This window comes from Centroberyx gerrardi, chromosome 9 (genome assembly GCF_048128805.1).
Source record: "Centroberyx gerrardi isolate f3 chromosome 9, fCenGer3.hap1.cur.20231027, whole genome shotgun sequence".
In the NCBI taxonomy this organism is placed as follows: domain Eukaryota; kingdom Metazoa; phylum Chordata; class Actinopteri; order Beryciformes; family Berycidae; genus Centroberyx; species Centroberyx gerrardi.
The window spans coordinates 18,688,430-18,708,577 of NC_136005.1; the positions used below are offsets into that span (position 1 = coordinate 18,688,430).

Below are 20,148 nucleotides of genomic sequence, written 5' to 3' on the forward strand. Positions count from 1 at the left end.
TATTCAATTCTGTGCCACTTGCATATAAAACCAATAGAAGGGAATTTGTAAACTAGCCTTATGGAGCCAGACTTTTTGTAAAGTTGTTGAATAACAAATAATTCAAAAATGTCAGGTAAAAAGACTTACCCACCTATCCAGAGCTCTTCAGAGAGTGCAGTACTTGAAGCAAGGTCGGCCCGTGAGGGAGCAGCTCAGTTGCTGGCAGAGAGCGGACAACAATTGGAGCAGGGAGCAGAGAGCTGTGCAGCAGTTGTAAGAGGCGCAAAATTAAGACTGGGAGTTTGGAGGCTGAGCCGTGTAAGAGCCGGAGCATGGACAAAAGGAATGCTGTCCTGTAACCCCCTTTCTCTCCGTCAAGATGTTCTTGGGAATGAGACTGTAGCTCTTTTTGTGTCTCAACAAATTTGATAACAGAAAGAGAGTCCCAATGGGAGCCTTTCGTTTGAACCTTGACCCCACCCTTTCTTCTCCATCCCCTCTCCTCAGAGGGCCACTTGTGCGCTCAACAATAGCCCGAGTCAGAATAAGCCGCACATTTTAGCAGCGGAGAAAAGAATGGCGTGCCTTAGTTGCAATGAGTCCTCGGGTATGACTCCATGGAAACGAGGCCTAGTGGTATAGCAAATGCCTTTACCATGAAACCGCCCCCCCAGCACCCTCCCATCATTAGATAGAAGATGGACTGTGCTGTTAATTGAGAAGTTTATGACTAAAGTCTCAGAGATGATCCTTTTGTGAACAGTCTGTTTCAAAGTTGTAAAGAGGGCCCCCATGCCCCCTTAGGAGAGCAAGTGAAAAACAAGAGAGGGAGGGGGAGCATGGAGGAAACAGAGGCCCTTGTTGGTTTCTTGCCTCCTGGGGCCATCCTGAATTGGAATGCCCAAAATAATCAGTCACATAGCCATCAGACAGATGTGGAGCGAAGACCCACTGGCTGAGGGAGGATAATATTTCTTTCATACATGGAGATCACAGCTGTGTGTCACACACATCGTCCCTGTCTCTTTCCCAGTGGCCTGAAACATCGATATGCAAATGGTATTCTGTAGACTTGAATGAAGCCACTATCTAGGCCGGACTGTGGAGCAGCTTTGACATCACCACCCTGTTAATCTACTGCCAGCTACTAATTGGGATGGCCCCCACTTTTGTTGTTGTTGCTACTCCTCTGTGTCTGCTGTGTATCTTGTAGCCCCGAAGCAAAAACATTGCCTTGTGTAATTGCCTGCTATCACAAATATATCATTCTTCCTACTGTGAAGATTGAATCAAAAACACTTTACTGCCTATTGCTGAAAGATTTTGATTTAAAAACATGCTCCCACCATTTTAAGCAGTTGAACTCACCAACAGGCATCAGCTGGGAAAAGGTTTTATTTGTCAATTTTGGCAGCAAAGAAATAATTTCTCAACAATGAATGGCTCATCAAATACTTTCTCATCTGAAACCCAGTATCATTTTAGGTACTCAAAAATTTCCATTGTCCTAAGTTTCATGGTTTTAAAGCAGGTAGAGCAAAGGCTTACGAGGCAACATCTGCAGGAAGACCTAAGCAAATGGCCTGACAATCGTGTAAATATTACCTTGAATAACAAGTGTTCTTCAGTTAAGTTAGTATTACTTGTGTCAGTGCTAAAGTACCAGTAATTTTAAAGAAAATGTAAGAAATCTACAACAACATTGTTTTGCACAGTAAATCATTATCACACATATAATGTTTCAAGTATTTTTCTAAAATCTAAAAAGAACTATTCACGCTATGCCACTCTCTCTCTCTCTCTCTCTCTCTCTCTGTCTGTGCATACATAAGATATAAAGTAAGTTGGTTAATTGGTACAGTTACAGAATTAAGGCACAAGTGGCATTATGTTCATGCTACTTCGTCTGGGGCTCAGATGTTGAAGCGCTGGTTCCTGGTTTGCACCGCCCTCCTCTCTTTGAGGTACATGTTGACGTAGGATGTTATAAGGTCGTCCATCTTGTAGCCCTTTCATGTGGAGACACGGGAATAAAGAAAGGAAATTAACATGAGGATAGATTGTTACTTATCAGTTTAAACCCCACGTGTCTCTTGACAGATTTAATTAACAAACAGAAATGCTGCATTTCTTACCAGTGAAGTTTCACACAGGAATTTGTTCCCCTTGACCAAATTGCCAACGGTCATGTGAAAGTAGGTACTTCCACTGCACCAGTTAGCGATGCGGTTGAACGGGTGAGTTGCCAGAACATCCTTGATAAGAGAAAAGAGTTGTTTACTATTTCTGTATTGTCATTCAAGATAACAAGTTCAACAGGCTGTTGAATTGACCATAGTTATTGTTATTGACTATTGTTGATTTGAACTTTTTAACCTTGGTTTTAGGGTGGATAATTGTGACTCCTTGCTTGCTGATGGCAATTCGCACAATATCTGGGAAATTTGGAGCCGTTTCTGACGTTTGCTGAAAAAAGAAAGATAAAAAGGATAAAAAATAACATTATTTTCTTGTTTAATGTGGGTGTGCATGCTGTTATCTTGGCTTTTTAAGAGACAGAGAGATAGGGTGTGAGGGAATGAGAGAGAGAGAGAGAGATAAACCGACTAAATGGACTATAGATATCTAGACAAATCTGCGCTGCACTCATCCCAGTCCATACCTTCACTTCAAAGAATGCACAGCCAAACGTCGGCCACCGGCAGACGGCCTTCAAGAACGCCTCCTTGGCTTCTTCAACAGTCATACCAGCTTGTTGGTTATAAGTGGCAAGAATATTCTGGAAATAAATATATAAAAAAGAAACATTACAACTCATATCCTTTTTGTGATATAATACTCTTGTTTTGTGAAAGTGTTTGTACTGAAGTGAATGAACTTCTACCCCCCCTAGCCTCAAGACAATGTGCTCATTGAACTGAGATAGGAATCATAGGAAGGGCATGTTGGTGATGTTGTTCATGTATGCAAATTGACTCTCCTGCATGTAAAATAGTGTAAAAAGTATTACAGGCAGTCAAAAGAAGGGTCCTCGTACCTTCTTCCACTCATTTTCCGACATGGCCTTCAGCTGATCGTTGGGCACCAGCTCCTTCAGCATCTTGGGAATCATGACAAACTGGTTCTTGTCATTGTTGACCTTCACTCTGAAGAGCAGAGCCCCGATGTTGACCATTTCCTCCTTGGTGCAAACATGGTATCCTCTCAGGTACTTCGGCAGCTCCTGGAAGCCAGAAAGATAGCTGAATAAGTCTCTCAGATCACAGATTTTGAATCGGGGCCCAATTTTGACCATATAACCAAGTTGCTATTAAGTTGTTTTTTATGAGAAAAATCAACTAAAAATATTGAGTCTTGGCAAAATAATTTGGTGACATCCAATTTTAGATCTCAATGTCCCCCAACATTAGATAAAATAGGTGAAGGTATGGGTCAATTCCTACGGCTTGCCTGTAAGTAGGCTCAAATGAAAGATAAGGAGCTTTCCAAAGATGTCATAGATCTTTCCAGTCATAATCAATGCACTTCATTGACGGTTTATTGTGGTCATAAAGTCAACACGATAAAGTCAACACCATCAGTTCGGTTCTGGTGTTGGTAGTTATTACTAATATAAATGGGCATAAAGCCTTGTGACACACAACAGTATTACCATGAATATATTTGGCTTCATCATGTGAAAACAATACATGCTTGAACAATGTGATACTGGCTGAGCCGCCTCATTTAAATGTACCTGAGGGTAATGGAAGATAAGATCGGCCTCTGGGTCTCTACCAGGAATCACATTGAACCACAACTTCCTCATGAAGAACACAAGGTAGGGCATGTTTACTGGCCCGCCTGCGGTACATATACACACACACACACACACACACACACACACACACACACACACACACACAAAGGGGTTTGTTAAAGACAAATACAAAGAACCATCAAGAACCACAATGGCATTCCAATTAGATGATCAGTTTTTACCGTCTTTGACCCTCTTGGCTTTCTTGGACCAGTCAGTGATTTGTCTCAGACTATCAAAGAAGTAGTCTGGGTCATTCACACTGAGAACCTGAAATGAACACAGTGACAGAATTGTTTACTATCAAAATGGCATAGGGACAATACACGAAAGAGTATACATTATAAAGATGTCAATGATTCATAAATGCCAAATGAACCTTGTCAGGTGTTTTGACAAAGATGCTGAAGCCGTCTGCGGAAACCAGACTGAGCTTGTTTGTAATGCTCTGGATGAGGTCCTTGATCCTGGTGCTGGTCGTCACCTCAAATATCTGAGGAAGGAGGAGGGGGGTCAGTGTCTGTTCCAACATGGGACACTCAGTAGAAATGCAGTAGATATAAACTAAACAAACTTCTTAAACAGCACAGTGCCTTAAAGGTGCATTTCTGGGCATTACTGGGAAGTGTATTTGACCCGGTGGTGTACTTGGTTGAGTTAAGAGTTGAGATCTGCTGTCAGATACGTGAAAGAGAGCTCTCTAGCCCATTATCATACCTCCTCTGTGTCATTGGGAAAGTGAATCTTGTGGAAGATCTGGGTGCTGTTCTGCTGGATGGCATCCACCTCCACCTGGTGTGGTGGCAGCTTCCTGGGCTCCATCCTACACCGAGACAGCACAGGCTTAGTCAAATATATATTTTTTTGATGATACATTTCTGAATCTTCATTTTGACTCTAAGGCCCACATTCACTACAGGTGAAAAATAGAGCGCTCACTATATCACCAAATTGGCCAAGTCAGAATGCCACGCAATTCACTAACCATGCATAGTGAGTGGAAATTTGCCTAACAGCACTGGGCAAGAAATAATACCTCTTTGCATCTGTCATGATTGTACATATGGATATTATATGGAAATCAGATTATTTTGGCCACATAATATTTATTTGTATGTAAGGCCATGCAAATCAAGATTGTGTCCAATTCACCAACACCTCACAACACCAACTGCCCCAAATTATTGTAGCACATATAAGTTCCTTGGAAAGATGGTTTAAGACTTTGCACAGAGAGTTTGGCCTTTCAGAATGGCTGCTGTATTTGCTGCAAGATGTGGGCATCATCATAAGCAAGTCAGGCAAGGAAGGGAGAGGGTTTTCTGTCCTAGAATCTCAAATCAGATGAGAGAATGCTCCAATTATTAAGGGTGTAAGAGTGCCATCCTTGGTGGATTAGTCTTACAGCTGAAGCATGCAATTTGTGCTTAGTGTGCTTGGTGAAGTAGGGGGCTATTTGCTTGTGCAGTGCTCTTTTTGAGGACTTGTTTGTGCCACAACTTGATTTGCATACATTTCCTAGTGAATAAGACAAAAACTCTGCACTCTTAGCTCAAGCAGCTGAGGCGCACAAAAATGTGCAGATTGCCCTCGGAATGCAATCTCAGTGAATCTGGACCTGAGAGTCTCATATACATGAGTTTCAGTAGGATAAATACCACACTTATCAGACAGCACTTACCCACTGAGAGCTTTGAAACAGCCGTGACATTTACTTCCACCACACCGGTAGTGCAGTGTGTCTGGCTACTAGCCAGGGGAGGAATGCCTTAACCGTTGCTGCCACGTGCTTTACTATGTGCAACATTTGCTGCTCTATCAATTATCCTGTCACTGTTGGCACAAACTCTCTAATTGATATTTTGAAATCACAGAAGAGGGAAGGCTTTCAACATGCACTCTTCACCTCATACGCCCTTCTTAATGGAACATAGGCCTATGTGTTGATGATATACAATACAGTGGGCATGGTAGGCTACCTCAGTGAGCCCTGCAGCCGCTGCAGGCAGTCTGAGGCCAGGGCCTCTCTGCGGCGAGACTCCAGGAAGCGCTGAGTGTGCTTGAGAAGAGACTGGCTGGGGGGAAACAGGCCACAGCACAGCCACAGCAGCTGCCAGCCCTGCTCCAGACTGAACCTGGTGGTGCAGAAGACACAGGATGGACAAGGCTACAGAGAAAGCTATTCCACATACTGTAAAGCATGTGATGCATTGATGGAGTCTTGGTGTGTATCCCACTCTATGTTCCTTTTAGCTTTCCTACTGTCTCAATAAAGAAAAAATGCTAAGGGAAGAGGACTGCTCACACCCCTTAAAAGAATACTCCCAGTTAGTCTGTCTGTGATTTATCATAAGATTATGTATTTACCTATCCAAAATTTGCTATAACACTACAATAACAAATCAACATATTTTTTTATACCTCTGAGCAATTGCCTTGTTTTCATTCTAATAAGTTACAAAAAGTAGAAAAATGACTAAATCACCACAGCACTGGAGAAAAGAGAGGTTTGAATGTTTTTTCTGATTGTGTGAAAGCATTGATTACCAAATACCTTTTCCTCTCTCACACTGATTTCAAACCATAGGCCTTCCTCCAACCAACAAGTCCATACTTTTGACTTTAAATCCCTATGCTGTAACATAAAATTTAACATTTTGATTGTAACACACAGCGTCAGCATACCGGTTGTTGTTGCTGGTCATCTGCTTCATAATCTGGCAATAGATCTCATCTCTGAGCGCCTCGTTCTGCGTGGCTGGGCCGAAGATCTGGTCAGTGAGCTCAAGAGGACTCTGCATCTGCTTGGTGGGGTAATCTCCCATATACTTCAGGATAGGTATACAACAGTCAAGGAAGAATAATCATCCTGGCTTCACAAACTTTGAAAAATAAAACCCTGGAAATTACTGTACTATATACAGTAGTAAAGGACTAAACCTCTGTAAATGGTAAATAGTAAATTTCTGTGCCACAAGGAGCCTCGGTTCATTATATTCTATGTATTTTTTTCCTTTACTTATTTATATATTCATTTATTTTATTTGATCTCTTTCTTTACTTTTTTATTATTATTTGTGTTTGTTTTGCTTTGAGATGGTCTATTATGGACCCTGCAATTTACTCTTATTTACTATTCTTCTCATATATGATGTTATTTTCAAGGTACCTGCATCCCTCACATGAAAATAAATATATACATTTAAAAAACTGCTATTGTGTGATATAATGGTGTTCTGTAGAGGATATCGGTGAAGGCCAGGCAGGCTTTGTGACTGAGCTCCGGGTTTCCCACCAGCCTCTTGAGCAGCGGCTGTCTGAGCGGCTCTCTGGAGTTGGCCCACAGCTTCTCAGGAGCCACGTTCTTGGAAATCACCTGATGGTTCACATCCTTACTGGGCTGCCTGGGATCAGGAAACAAGACGGGGATCCCTGCGTTCAGCACTGTAGAACAACTTTGCTCTGCCAAAAATGACATAGCTTGACATGATAATGAGATTTCATGCAGTATGTACCTGAAATACTCGAGGGAGAACTCCTTCAAAGTGACAGGGGCCAGTCTCTGCACTGTGCCTGTTTCTCTCTTTGTCGCCTGTATGATATTGTTCCTCTGGTTAGGAGACAGGTTGAGGAGGCTCTGAAATAAACACACATGCACCATCTTTAATCCTCCTCAGATCTGGCACACAATAACCGATTTGAGAAAGATGCGTCACTGACATCTCCATACCATGACCTCATTGGTGGGTTTACTGAGGGTGGGCAGGACTAAGATGGCCTCAATGGGGACGGCTCCCGTTTGCCCTGTGCGCTCGTTGTTGCCCTTTACCCAGCCACGTTCCGGAGAGAATTCATTATCTTTGATAATGACGATGAGCTCTCCTTTCTTGAAGCTCAGGAATGTGGGGTCATCTACAGACGAAGACAAGACAACTCATGAATCTGCCAGTACAGCAACAGCAAAAATGATAATATCAATTCAGCTGTGACAATGTGAGGGAGAAAAAGTCCCAGAGGTAAAATAAAACAAACACATCGCCCCCGGTGCTCTGACCTTGCCTGTTGACTTCCTTTAGGGCCACAGCGTACTGGGAGCGCTCCGTCAGTCCGCTGAGGAACATGTGCAGCAGCTCGGCCATGTCCTCAGCCATGGCTCCACTCAGGGTGAAGTCTCCTTTCAGGGTCAGGAGGCACACCGCCTGGCCAGAAGCCTTACCCTCCCTGGGGAAGAATCACAGGAGAATCAGCAACACAGGATTCCAGCATATCTAGTATCAAGACATTCCAATAAACTGTACTTGTCCTCATTGAAAACTAAACTGCGTCCTATTCCTGTAATTCTGTGCATGGGCAATAATAATGTCTGTACCTTATGGTGTTGACTCCGGTGACTTCAGGGAAGGAGAGCTCCAGCAGCCGCCTCTCTTTCTCATCCAGGAAGGCGATACCAGTCCAGTTAATGGCCACAATAAACTTGCTCTTGGGCAGAGGAGGGCCTAAAAACAACCATGGAGTAAATAAGCCCAATAAACCATGACTCATGGGAAATATGAGATGTATTCCTGTTAGGAGATAAGTGCTCACCACACTTCCTGCTGTGTGTATCCCATAAGCCAGCCTGGAGGGAAAGCTTTAATCGCAGCAGTAATGTTTAGTGAAGGCCCTATCATCAACTCACAGGTAAGAGGCTCTCGCTTCATACCATAGACTAAATATGACAGTGAAAACCTTTGGCCAGAAGGGGAAAGGCATAAATTGATCTTTGGTCCTGATGTAACTATAGGGGGCCTCGATGTCGGGGTCATGCAAACCCTATGCCACCTCTCTACTGACAATGATGTACTAGGCTCCGGGAAAACAAATTAAAACATCAGAGCAGAGCAGTGCTGCAGGTGGGAAAGATAACAGTGCTGCACTGGAAAGGTCAACTGCCACAGTGTGTGGGGGAATGTAAACACTGTGAAATGCTATTGTTTACGTAGGGTGAAGTCTCATCAACTTAGCTAGCTCCAAGTATCTAAAAGCTGGTTTAAAAGCATATCCAGTAATACTGTTGACTAGTCATGGCTTTGATTTGGGGCTAATGAGCAAAAAATGCTGCACTGAAAGCTTTTTATGTGGTAAGAAATCAAGTTAAGAAATGTATTGACCTAGTAGATTGGGCACCAACAATGTCTCTTTGGGTGAAATTAAAATGTAATCAACTGCAATTTGTACATTGGGAAACTCAAATTATGTTAAATATATGTTAAAATATGTTAGAAATGCCTAATGGCATCTAGTTGGCAGTTGGCAGTAATTTCTGTGCCCTTACCAACATGTTGTCAAGACAGCTAATAATATAATAATACTGAAATCCAGGGAAAGAGAAAATGTTGTTCCTGGCCCACTTACTCTCTCTTAATCAACTACTTTGCTAGACTGTTAAACCCAGTGGTATAGTCAGTGTATCTATAAATAGCCCTATATATTCCAGTCTGACATAGATTAAAAAAAAACAAACAGCTAATCGCTGAGCAGTGCCTGGTTGACAACAGCTGGGCCTCACCGCTGGTTATTAAAAGTGTTTTTGTGAAAGTAAAAGTGTTCTTTACTATGCTGAGGAAGCCCTTAGTGCAGAAATGTTTGTGCTGTGCATGTTTAATGTTCTGCTGTGATTAAAAAATGAAGATGGAAATCAAAATCTACATGGTATTTCCTATACCTGATGCTGATTAGCTGATTATGTGATGTAATTTAGTTACTTATCTGTGTTTACCCCTTACTGAACAAGCATACTCTCTTTGAAGATTTAGAATCAAGAATAGAGACAATCCATGGTATTCCTCCCCTAATGAATTTACTACCTAAAAACTATTATTATTAATGCAGCTCAATTCTGCAAGACTCATTTTCCATTCTACCCCAAAAAGTAAATTCCTGCAAAATTACAGATGCTTATGGTTCATTACATCCAATCATGACTCCCACTTCTCTTTCTTAATGGTGAGTTTTCTAATGACATTATAGTCCAATTCAGGAACCACAGGTTTTATTGCAGGCGAGTCATGCGTAAGTAGATAAAGGAATTCCTGGACTATTATAGATAAGTGATGCTATCAATCATAATTTTATCTTGTTATTTGTTTGAAAGAATTAAAGCTTAAATGTGATCAGACTGCTTGCCGGGCCAGCTCTCCTGATCTGAATACTGGCCCAAAAAACACCCCATACACCCACATTGTCCATTTCTTCACACCCACTGGTGTTATAGGCCTTTTGTAATATTTATATAGTTATTATATTTGATTTATGAATATAAATTAATGCAATTATTGAAATTATCTAAAACATTAATTACCTAAACATATAAGCTGGAAACATGTACTGTGACTAGATGCTTACCTGACAGCTTGACAACCTCAAAGAACCTGGAGAAGAACATGGGCCACTTCTGACGGGCGTAGTCCACCACCTCTGCCTTCACATCACCTGCCTTCTGCCTTGAACTGATATACGGACCCTTGTATGGGATAAGAAAAACACAAAGAACTATTCAACCCGCCCAAGGCCTTGTTAGAGCATTTTTATTCCCAAGAGATATTAAGAGATATTTAATTGTCCTCTATGCTACAGCTGCTGATACGGGATGTGACTGACCTGAGCATGTGCAGTGCTGACCATCTGCAGCCATTTGGCCTCTGACTTGGCCTCCAGCAGAGAGCTGTTGATGCAGTCTTGAACAGCATCCTTCACATTTTCTGGACTGCTGTCTGAGCCATGCTGGATGTACAAATGTTTGGCAGCAAGCTGAACAAAATCATCCTCCTGTGTGATGGGAAAAGGGGAAAAATATACCACAGTGGATGGCAGGAATATTATAAAATACTTGCTTTGCTCTTCAGTGTAAATCAGCAAAATGAACTCTGAACATAACCCTACCTTTTGGCTCTGGTACTCTCCAAACTTCAGACCGTGGACAATCTGTTTGTAGATGAGGTCTGTGCTGATGCTGTCCTCCTTGCTGTCATGCCAGGGACTGAAGATTTCTTTGCGGAAGCAGAGGCGCCAGGGAGCGTGCTGCTCCTGCCCACCTTTCCTCTTCACCTCCTGCTCACACTGGGAGATGGCGTCCATCACGTGCTCCCGGCCGCTGCCCAGAGCCCACACCTTCAGGAGAGGCACAGGAAAAAAAACATTTAACTTTTTCATTGTCTGTCTAAAGCGGTGTTCCTACTGTACCTTCCTAGCCCTTAGGCCAGAACTAGGGCCCAGTGTATAAGGGCTAAAAAGGTGTGATGATGCAGTTTGCCCTGCCCCAAGTGCAGAGAATGGGGTCCAAGGGGTCAGGAGAAAGGTACGAAGAGTCAGTGTGAGAAATTTGTGATCTAGTCATCAAACATCAAAGCAACATAGGTACACAAGTCCAGTCGTATGTGTCTGGCTGATGGTGCAGTTGCGTACCTTTTCATACAACGCCACATAGAGAGAAAAGCCAAAGGTGTCCTTGAGTTTGACTTTGTGGGAGAGGACTTGGCAGATTTCTTTGGAGGTAGATGCCGAGTCAACAGGCAGGCTGATTGTTCGGCCGTCCATCACCGTCACAGACACAATCATGGGCTTCTTTGTCTTGGTTGCCTGTCAAAACACAGAAAGAAATTGCCATGTGGTTATATGGTCATAGGAGCTACTGTATGGTAATAAGCGTTAATGTCATGTCTTCTGGAGCAGCGTGTGTCCGTCTCAGCACCTGTAGCTCCAACCAGCTGGGAGGCTCCCCACGCACTCCGTTCATCACAGTGCGCCGCAGCCTTTCAGCACAGTAGGGAGCGTAGCCCCCAGGAGCAGAACGGATGAAACTTTGGAGGTACTGCCAAGACAAAAGACAAAAAGTGATGAGAAAATCATCAAAGAATGTGGCGTACTGTTTATGAATCAGTGAATGCAGCTGCTGCACTGACCTTAATGAAGCGCTCAGTTGGAGGGAAAATGCCCAGACAGAGGGAGAGGAGGATCCAGCCCCGGAAGAAGCTGCTGCGGTTATTGTTATCCTGAAGCTGCTTGCAGATCTGACAGTAAATCTCATCTCTGGGGAGAGAACAGACACAATAGATTGTGTATTTGTGGAAAAAATCTAAAACAGAAATGAAGATGTATGAATTGTAGAAGCACGACTCTGTCACCTGAGGTCACGTCTGACAATGGCGTATCCCACAATGATGTGGAGTTTTTCAAGAGACGTCATTGGCCGCTCCAGGGTGGGTCCCTCTCCAATCATTACATCACTCTCCTCATTCACAGTCTGCATGGTGAAAGGTTTGGGCACCTCAGTCTGATCCTCTGACTGTAAGAAATACCATAAAATTGCCATCAATACATTGATACGAGGTTTGGACTGGAAAGTTGACAGCATACTGCAGCAGTAAGGTGTATTCAGAAAGTTAGAGAAATGTTGTTGGCTGCGTTTGGGCTTCACCTCACCTCCTCCATGATGACAGAGGGCTTCCTGATCCGAGAAGGGGATTCTGGGATTTCATTTTCCGGGATCGTGGATGTCTTTCTATTCTTGGTCATTAGGTCAGTGAATATGGATGTCTTCCTGTTTCGAGGGTTCGCCTCTGGTGCAGTGTACACCTTACGGTTTTGACCCGTCTCACTGGGAACAGCAGAAGCCTTCCTGTTTCTTGTCAGTAGGTCTGTGAAAATGGACGTCTTTCTGTTTGGCGGTGCCTCCTCAGGGGCTGTGGAAACTTTTCTGTCTTTTTTATTCCTCAGCACCCTCTACAAAAGACATGTAGCAATGGATCAGATTACTTTTTAAAGGTCATGATAAATTGATGTTTTTCTACTGTACAATGACTGAGAAAGTCCATATGCTGGGTAAGAAAATGGACATAAAATAAGGCTTCTCTGGTGCGTCCATTTGAATTCAAGAACCAAAAAAAGCACAAATAAAAATGTTGTCTTTTCAGTTTGCCGAGCTGTATATTTTTTTATTTGAAACATGTAAAATAAATCTTTCTACAATACAATGCAATACTGTAGGAGCCACTCATTGAGTTTAATGAGGATATTCACCTGATCCAGGCCGACCATGTGGCTGAGACGTCTGTCCTTTCTGGAGACCAGATCCTGTGGAAGGAAGCGGTCTTGCTTGGAGGTTCCCTGGACCTGGACCTGCTTCTTAGGCTCAGGCAGATCTCCCATGAACCTCAGAATGATCCACCACACTGTCAGCGAAGCCTGGTGAAAACACAATGGAAACCCCGTGGTAAATTTAATGAAATATCCACATATTGGAGTAATGAATGAAGGTGGTGTATGAGGAGATGTACCAGGACATTTCCTTCGTCCTCATGGTAGAGGAGAGGCTGTCTGAGCCTCTGGCGGATGTGGTTGGGGGTGGCTGCACCCTGGAAGTACATGGAGGCGAATTTGGAGAAGGAGTACTCATCCAGATCGTCATAATCTTCCTGGGGAAGGTCCTCCACCATGGGGATGTCATCTAGGTCTACCTCCTCAGGAACTGTCCTTTTCCCCTCGAAACGCTGAAAATAGATACAGATGTTATGCTGTGACTTTGGCGTGGAATATAAAAAATGTAACAGCCACCAGGGAGTGTGATTTGTTAGTCCTCCAAGCTTCATGCAATATTACTCATTCTCCAGTATACATTACAACATGCACATTGCTGTTTCAGTTCCCTAACCTCGAATCCCACAGGTGCTTGCCCTTCCTGTCCTCCAACCACGGGGGGGAGGAAGCCAAAGATAGTGTCCACCATTTCCTGGTCTGTGATGGATTCTGCTTCGGCATTGGCCTCCATCTCTCTTTTCTGCCGCAGCACTTCCTGCAAGCGCCTCTGTCTCTCTAAAATGGCCAACTCCTCTTCTCGTTTCTCTTTGGCAGAGAGGAACAGCTGGAGGAAACAACACACACCAAGATCAGGAACACAGAAATGCACCTTTCTTAACCACGGGTCCTTGTAAAATGCCACATTTGTTTTGCCCTTATTTAATTAACCATGCGACCTGACCACAAAATGATTCATTATTCACCGCAATGGCTTGGGGGGAATGAGGGCTAAATGCATACATACACTTACATCCAAGAGTTACCCAGTTTAACCACAGTCTTGTGCTGTTGGCCACTGAGTAGCAGCACTGGAGTAGTTTGTCTTATTCATGGACACTTTGACAGTAGTTGTTTGGTGAGGGGTGACTGCTTCTCGCTCACTTTCCCCTACCATATTGTTCCAACCAGCAGAGACTCAAACCAATGATGCTCCAGTCACAAGCTCACTTCTCTAACGATTACCCACCATTATTATAGGTTATTACTACACTGATCTTTTGCTATGAAGTTGCACTTACATCTCTCTTCATCTTTTTGAGAGCCTTTCTTGCCAGCACGCCCCTGGTGTACGCTTGCAGGAGGATCACAGCGTCTCTTTTGCGCTTCCATTCTTTCCTGGCGAGGACTCCCCTGGCCTGGGCCTGCAGCACGATCACGGCCTCCCGCTCCTTCTTATACTGGTAGTGGAGCTGGCGGGAGCGGACCCTCGCTTGCAGCCGAGCAAAGCCCAGCTGGACCTAGAATCATAATTCATAATTTTCCATTTGTGGTAAGTCATGCATAAATTCTCACAGTGGTATGCATTCAAATGGTCAATGGTGACCCACCACTTTGTAGAGCTTTCTGCCTTTGTGTCCTCTCCAGTGTTTCTGGATAACAAGGGCAGCTGCCTTTTTCCTCAGGAATTCTCTCCTATAGAAGGCATGAAACATACAGACTTCAGGTTGAATGTCACATGAATAAACAACAGCTCATTATGCAGCTTTCGGTCCCATACCTGTGTTTGTAGCCTCTCAGGACTCTCTGGATCAAAAGTGCTTTCCCATTTAGTTCTTTCATACGCTCCAGTTCGAGCATGGTGTCATGGAAGTCCTGAGAGTAAATAGAAAAATAAAATACAAAATATTTTTCAAATTTGGATGGACAAATATGATATTTCAATAACCATCAGCAACAAAACACTGTGTACGTATAAATGCAAGGCAGCACCTTGAGAAATATTTTTGTCTTGCCAGTCTTCCAGTCACCTTCTCCAGCAAGCACATTCTCACAGATGCTTTCACAGCATTTCTCTTTGGTTTCCTGTCAGTAAAAAAAAAAAATATTCATGACATACACAGCAAGAAAAGACATGAAGCTGTGAGGATGCTAAGCACAAAATGAAGCTTCATGCTATAACTTCCAACTCACCGTTTTGGGATTGCAGAGGGAAGTTTTCAGCAGGACGCGGTAACGTTCTAGAAACTCATCAAAGGTGTAGCGTATGGGATATCCAGCCTTCCGGATCTTGATCGTCTCCATCATGCCAGAGTAGCGGAGCTGACGTATGCACAGCTCTCTGTCAAACAGCTGAGACACACAAACACATATTCTGTCTGTCTGTTTTACTTACACCAAAATACATACAGTTTTCATATAGATTTCAAACAGTTTTATTTTGGTCGATACTGTCTCTTTCCTCACCATGGGCTTCTTGAAGTCATTGGGTTTGATGCAGCGTATGAAGTAGGGCTGGCACACAGTCAGTGTCTTCATCAGGGCGTCCAGGGACTGACGGAACTGGCCGGTCAGAGTTGGCACACGCTTCTTGCCGTCAGCCGCTTGCTATTGTAGACGGCGACAATGTAAAATTCAGTAAGTAATTATATAGAGTAACTGTATTTGTTTTATTCGAAAGATGCCAAGTGAATATACAGCTCCAGGTGTCAAAAGGCTGCACTGACCCGGAGGGAGTTCTTGGGGGTGGTGATGATCATCTTGGGGTTGGCGCTGTTCTTGACCGTAGTGGAGGAGAGCTCATTGTGGAACGCCTGCTTGAGGAGCTTGTTGGTGGAGGTCTGCACCAGCTGGATCAGATCTGAGCTGAGAGCATCACGGTTTTTCTCGAGGAAACCTCAAAACAAGAGAGAGATGAAGGTGTAGAAAAACAATGGACATCTCATAGGTCGTAGAGCGCAACGCATGTTCTTCGTTGATGGTTTTAGAAGTACCTTTTGAATCATAGTACACCACTCCAGCGAAATGATGGATCCCAAACTGTGTCTCGTAGTTGTTCTTCGGGGGAATATAGATGTTTCCTTTCCCATGGACCTGATTCATCTTCTGCAGCATGGTGGTGTCTGTGCCCTGCAGACGAACAATACAAGAGAATTAAAACCTCCTTTGCTTTGTTAACAATACAATTTTATAATGGTGCAGGGAGGATAGTGACCTTGGGGAAAAGGCTCTCCTCATCAATGAGGGCCAGCATGTTGAGGGGCTTGCTGGCCAACACATCCAGTGTCCGCTGGTTGTCGTTGTAGTCAATGTGTGTCCAGTCAATGTTTTCGCGGGCGTACTCCTCCTGCTCCAGCTTGAAAACATGCCTAACAAAGAACTGCTGCAACTGCTCATTGGCAAAGTTGATGCACAGCTGCTCAAAGCTGCAACAGTGCAAAAAACCCCACAGCAAAAGAGGAAAGAAAAATAAATGGATTTCAGTAAAATACAAAATTTGTCCAACAGCAGCAATAGAGCTCTAATGTTGTGTGAACCGTTGAATGCCAACCTGTTTTTCTTGAAGTTCTCAAAGCCGAAGATGTCGAGCAAGCCTATGGATTGTCGGACCTCTTTGGAATCCTCAGGCAGGGGCTTGAACACCGCAGCGTTGATTTTGTCCACCACCCAGATGAAAAGCCTTCCGTAAATGGCCTGGACAAAGATCACACAGGGAACACTATACTAACTAAACAACAAAACCATGAAAGCAGTCCAAATAAATGACACACATACACACTAAAAAGATAGAGAGAGAGCAAGTGAGAGGGCTCATAATAAATCATATACACTCAAAAATAAACTAAGAAAGTTGCAATTTATATTAATAATTTGGTCTTTGGATGCAAATTCTTCAAATGTTGGTAAAGCTTAAAAGTTACTACTATACTATATGTTGATGAACATATGCACAGAAGAGGATTAGGGCCACGTGAGAAATTTATTTGAGTTCTGAGATTAATTTTATTAGATTAGATTCTCAGAATTTTGACTTTAATCTCGGATTCTCTCGGTGTCCTCCCGGGCAGGTCGCTATATGTGATTGTTTTTTGTCTGTTTTTTTAGGTATATTTTTACTTAATTATATGTTATAATAATGTGCATTTATTACTGAGATCGGTGACAGTTACTTATTACCCTATAATTAATAAAAGGACCCAAGGCAAGAGGCCTGGAGTATCTAATACTTTGGAAGATCAGATGTGATTTATGTTACTTTGACAAAGGCGTCCCTGCTGTCCATGGCCTGGGCAGAGGTGAGAGGTTTGGTCACACTCTCTCTGGCCGTCATGAAGGAGTGCTGAGTCAGACTCTTCTCCAGCGCTTTGGGATCCACCTGAGGCAAACGGACAAATACAGTCAGGGCCTCTCATCTGAACTCTCGTTTAATAATCGCTGTTATGAAAAATACATACCTCCAAAAGTTGGCTGGCCATGCTGAAGTGGGACGATGTGAGGATGTCACAACCCTCCAGGTTATTTACTATGGTGGCTGAAATTATGCAAGAAATATTATATTTAATGGTTAAGAACTCAGCAGTTCCTATTTCATATTTGTATGAATATAAACATAAATGTATTACATAGAGTTTGTACAATATGTATTCCATTGTATAGAATTCTCCTGACCTTCGAAGTCCACATTGCCCAGGTGAAGGATGGCGGCGAGCAGTTTGGAAATTTCCCAGGAGTCGTTCTCTGAGAACATCAGGACCTTCAGCGCTGAGCGGAAGTGGGCGTATTCCTTGACGTCATCACGTCCCTCACAGCTGGTGCAGTTTCCCTGACAAAGACATCACTTGGTTTAAAGCTAAATATTAATACTTCTCTCATCTTGTTATCTGCATATATTATCCTCAGAATCCATCAATCAGGACTGCTTGTTATTCAGTTACAAAGTTTGCAGAAAGTATTTGAGTACCATGGTCAGGTAGTTGTACTGAGCAGCATTCCCTAGGGACAGGATCTTCTTCTGCTCAGCTGGCATGCCCATCAGCATGTAGTAAAAGATGTGGTAGTTTCTTTCCTCAGGTGCCTGCGCGAGAAAAGAAGCTACATGTTACTTATCACATGCAAACCTGACTAGTACCATGTTCCTAGAATAATTCAGCTCATCGATTTCCCCACCTGGCGACAAACACGGGACTTCTCCAGCAGGTACTGCTCAATGCGGGCCCCTTCAATGGCCCCGCCCTTGGTGAAGTTGATGTCGATGTACTTCCCAAAGCGACTGGAGTTGTCATTGCGAATGGTTTTGGCATTACCAAAGGCTGAGAGAAGAGCAAACATATACATCAGGGAAATTCTAGTGAAAAGCACTTATTTATAAAGAGGAAAAGAATTCAGCTGATTATGAAGACTGTGTTATAACAGCTCGATGGTGTTGGTGTTGGTGTTCTGTCCATACCTTCCAAGATGGGGTTGGCTTCAAGAATCTGCTGCTCTATCCAGGAGTGCTGGCCGCTCACCGCAGCCAGGAACTGCAGCATCAGCTTGGTGCTCTCTGTTTTCCCTGCTCCTGACTCTCCACTGATAGGGAAACAGAGAAGTAAGCATGTGTAAAGTAGAATGCATCTAACCTCCTTTATATGCCACGAAAAAGTACATTTTCTTGTATCTAACACAGTTTAAATGAAACTATGAAACTATCCAGAATGATTTCTTTGCCAGAAAAAAAACTGTTGAAGAATATTTGCTGTATGTTCCTGTTGTTTTCTAGCCTCAGCATCTAAACATCCTTGTACTTTGTTACTAGACAAGAGCAGGACCTGATGACGCAGCACTGGTTCTTTCGGTTGCGGCGCATGTTGAAAAAGCAGCTGTCTGCGATGGCGAAGACATGCGGGGGCAGTTCGCCCAGCCGCCGGTCGGTGTACAGGTGCACCTGCTCAGTGGTGTAGATGGGCAGCAGCTGGTAAGGGTTGACTGCCACCAGAATGGAGCCTGTGTATGTCTGAACACAGAGAGGGATGTTATCTGTCACACAGCAGCACTGTTGACAAGTGTGTGCTTGTGTATAAGCAGAGGAGTCCATAAACAAGACGTTACGTTATAAGCACATCATCAAGCCAGTAACCCCCGGTGACCCCCTGTTTAGTCAAGGCAGTAGCAGACTGGTTACGCATTCTGATTCATTGGTGAATTATAAGCACGGGTTAAAGATTTCACAAATGGGTTACAATCATGAAAAGCTCTGTTAAATGCCAAAGTTGATAATACTATTGCCAAATGCCCGACAGCAGCAATAAAGAGAATATCAGTCCCAGTATATTTTGCCCCCAGCATCCAGCAGTAGTATTTTTATATTACAAAATGGCCTGATTCATAATTGAAGACACACTGGTGTGCTTTGATGGCGTGGCAGGGAAACACTGGGACATTCTCTTTCAACAGAGGCTCATTCGTCTCTATGGAGACAAACAACACTGTGATAAACTACAGGGCAAAGTCTAAGACAGAGAGACAATTTGCAAAATGAAAGACATGGTCGACACAGCGTTTTCACAGCAGGTTATGGGCATCATAAAACTAGGTGGTTCTGCAGTTGGTAAATCAGAGTAAATGAAAATCCAGCGAACAGAAACCTACGTAGATGACGCCTTCTTTGTGTCGCACCAGGAGGTTCCTGAGGAGCCCGGCCTCGTTGAGGTCACCCAGCCTTATCATGTCATCCACACCTTTCACAGAGGTGGGGTGCATGGGTCGGATGGCGTCCTCCTTCTTGTTGTTGATCTTGTGTTCCTGTATGTATGCCATGAAACAATTAAGATCATATAGGCCTAAGCCATGGGTTTCTCCTGGAGCAGATTAAAGTAATCTCTTATGGGTTATGTACCTTTCCTTCATCGTCAATCAGCTGAAGCTGTCCAGTGTCGGTCAGCTTGACCTCCGCCCCGATCGGCACTCCAATACCAGAGTCCACCCATACAAAATCACCCTGGTTGTGGAAACATAAGTAAGTGATGAAAATAACCAGTACTGATGCTGTTTAAACTTCACCGAGTGGCATGAGCATACATGCCACACATACCTTTTTTGTAGAAATGTTTCATACTGTATCACTCTTACCTTACTCAAATGCAGCATAGTGGAAATCTGTATCCAGCCTGTAAAGAGAATGACAAAATTGTCGGCCTAATGTGTTATGTCAACACAATGGCTGCCATTTCAATCCCCTTCCAGTAACCTCACATGACAAGGCCTGCTAGGTCCATTCAATACACTTCAGAGGGATTTAAGGGTGTAGTGTGGACTCTGCAGAATACTTGATATTAATA

At 43.4% G+C, this 20,148-nt stretch overlaps 1 protein-coding gene across 2 annotated transcripts; it reads right to left on the reverse strand.

Moving 5' to 3' along the window:
- Positions 1-1,640: 1,640 nt before the first annotated feature.
- Positions 1,641-19,957, reverse strand: myo7ba (myosin VIIBa). 2 transcript variants are annotated; one of them, XM_071923473.2, is made up of 47 exons: positions 19,940-19,957; positions 19,707-19,808; positions 19,460-19,612; positions 18,640-18,824; positions 18,279-18,400; positions 17,999-18,141; positions 17,793-17,906; positions 17,501-17,654; positions 17,287-17,363; positions 17,088-17,207; positions 16,383-16,525; positions 16,047-16,257; positions 15,826-15,961; positions 15,559-15,728; positions 15,299-15,439; positions 15,026-15,184; positions 14,825-14,917; positions 14,613-14,707; positions 14,443-14,527; positions 14,134-14,352; positions 13,470-13,679; positions 13,096-13,308; positions 12,839-13,003; positions 12,242-12,541; positions 11,944-12,104; positions 11,722-11,848; positions 11,511-11,630; positions 11,225-11,398; positions 10,703-10,930; positions 10,421-10,588; positions 10,166-10,283; positions 8,151-8,277; positions 7,836-8,002; positions 7,512-7,693; positions 7,297-7,418; positions 7,031-7,185; positions 6,467-6,620; positions 5,761-5,916; positions 4,499-4,604; positions 4,161-4,274; positions 3,964-4,051; positions 3,719-3,825; positions 3,020-3,205; positions 2,645-2,761; positions 2,359-2,448; positions 2,118-2,237; positions 1,641-1,991 (listed from the first exon to the last, which is right to left on the reverse strand). In XM_071923473.2, the coding sequence occupies exons 1-47, from the start codon at positions 19,955-19,957 to the stop codon at positions 1,896-1,898; spliced, it is 6,711 nt and encodes a 2,236-aa protein (XP_071779574.2). In that variant the 3' UTR covers positions 1,641-1,895. The 2 variants fall into 2 exon arrangements, with proteins under 2 accessions (XP_071779574.2, XP_071779575.1); XM_071923474.2 differs by lacking the exon at positions 12,242-12,541 and having other exon boundaries at positions 11,944-12,050.
- Positions 19,958-20,148: the final 191 nt, after the last annotated feature.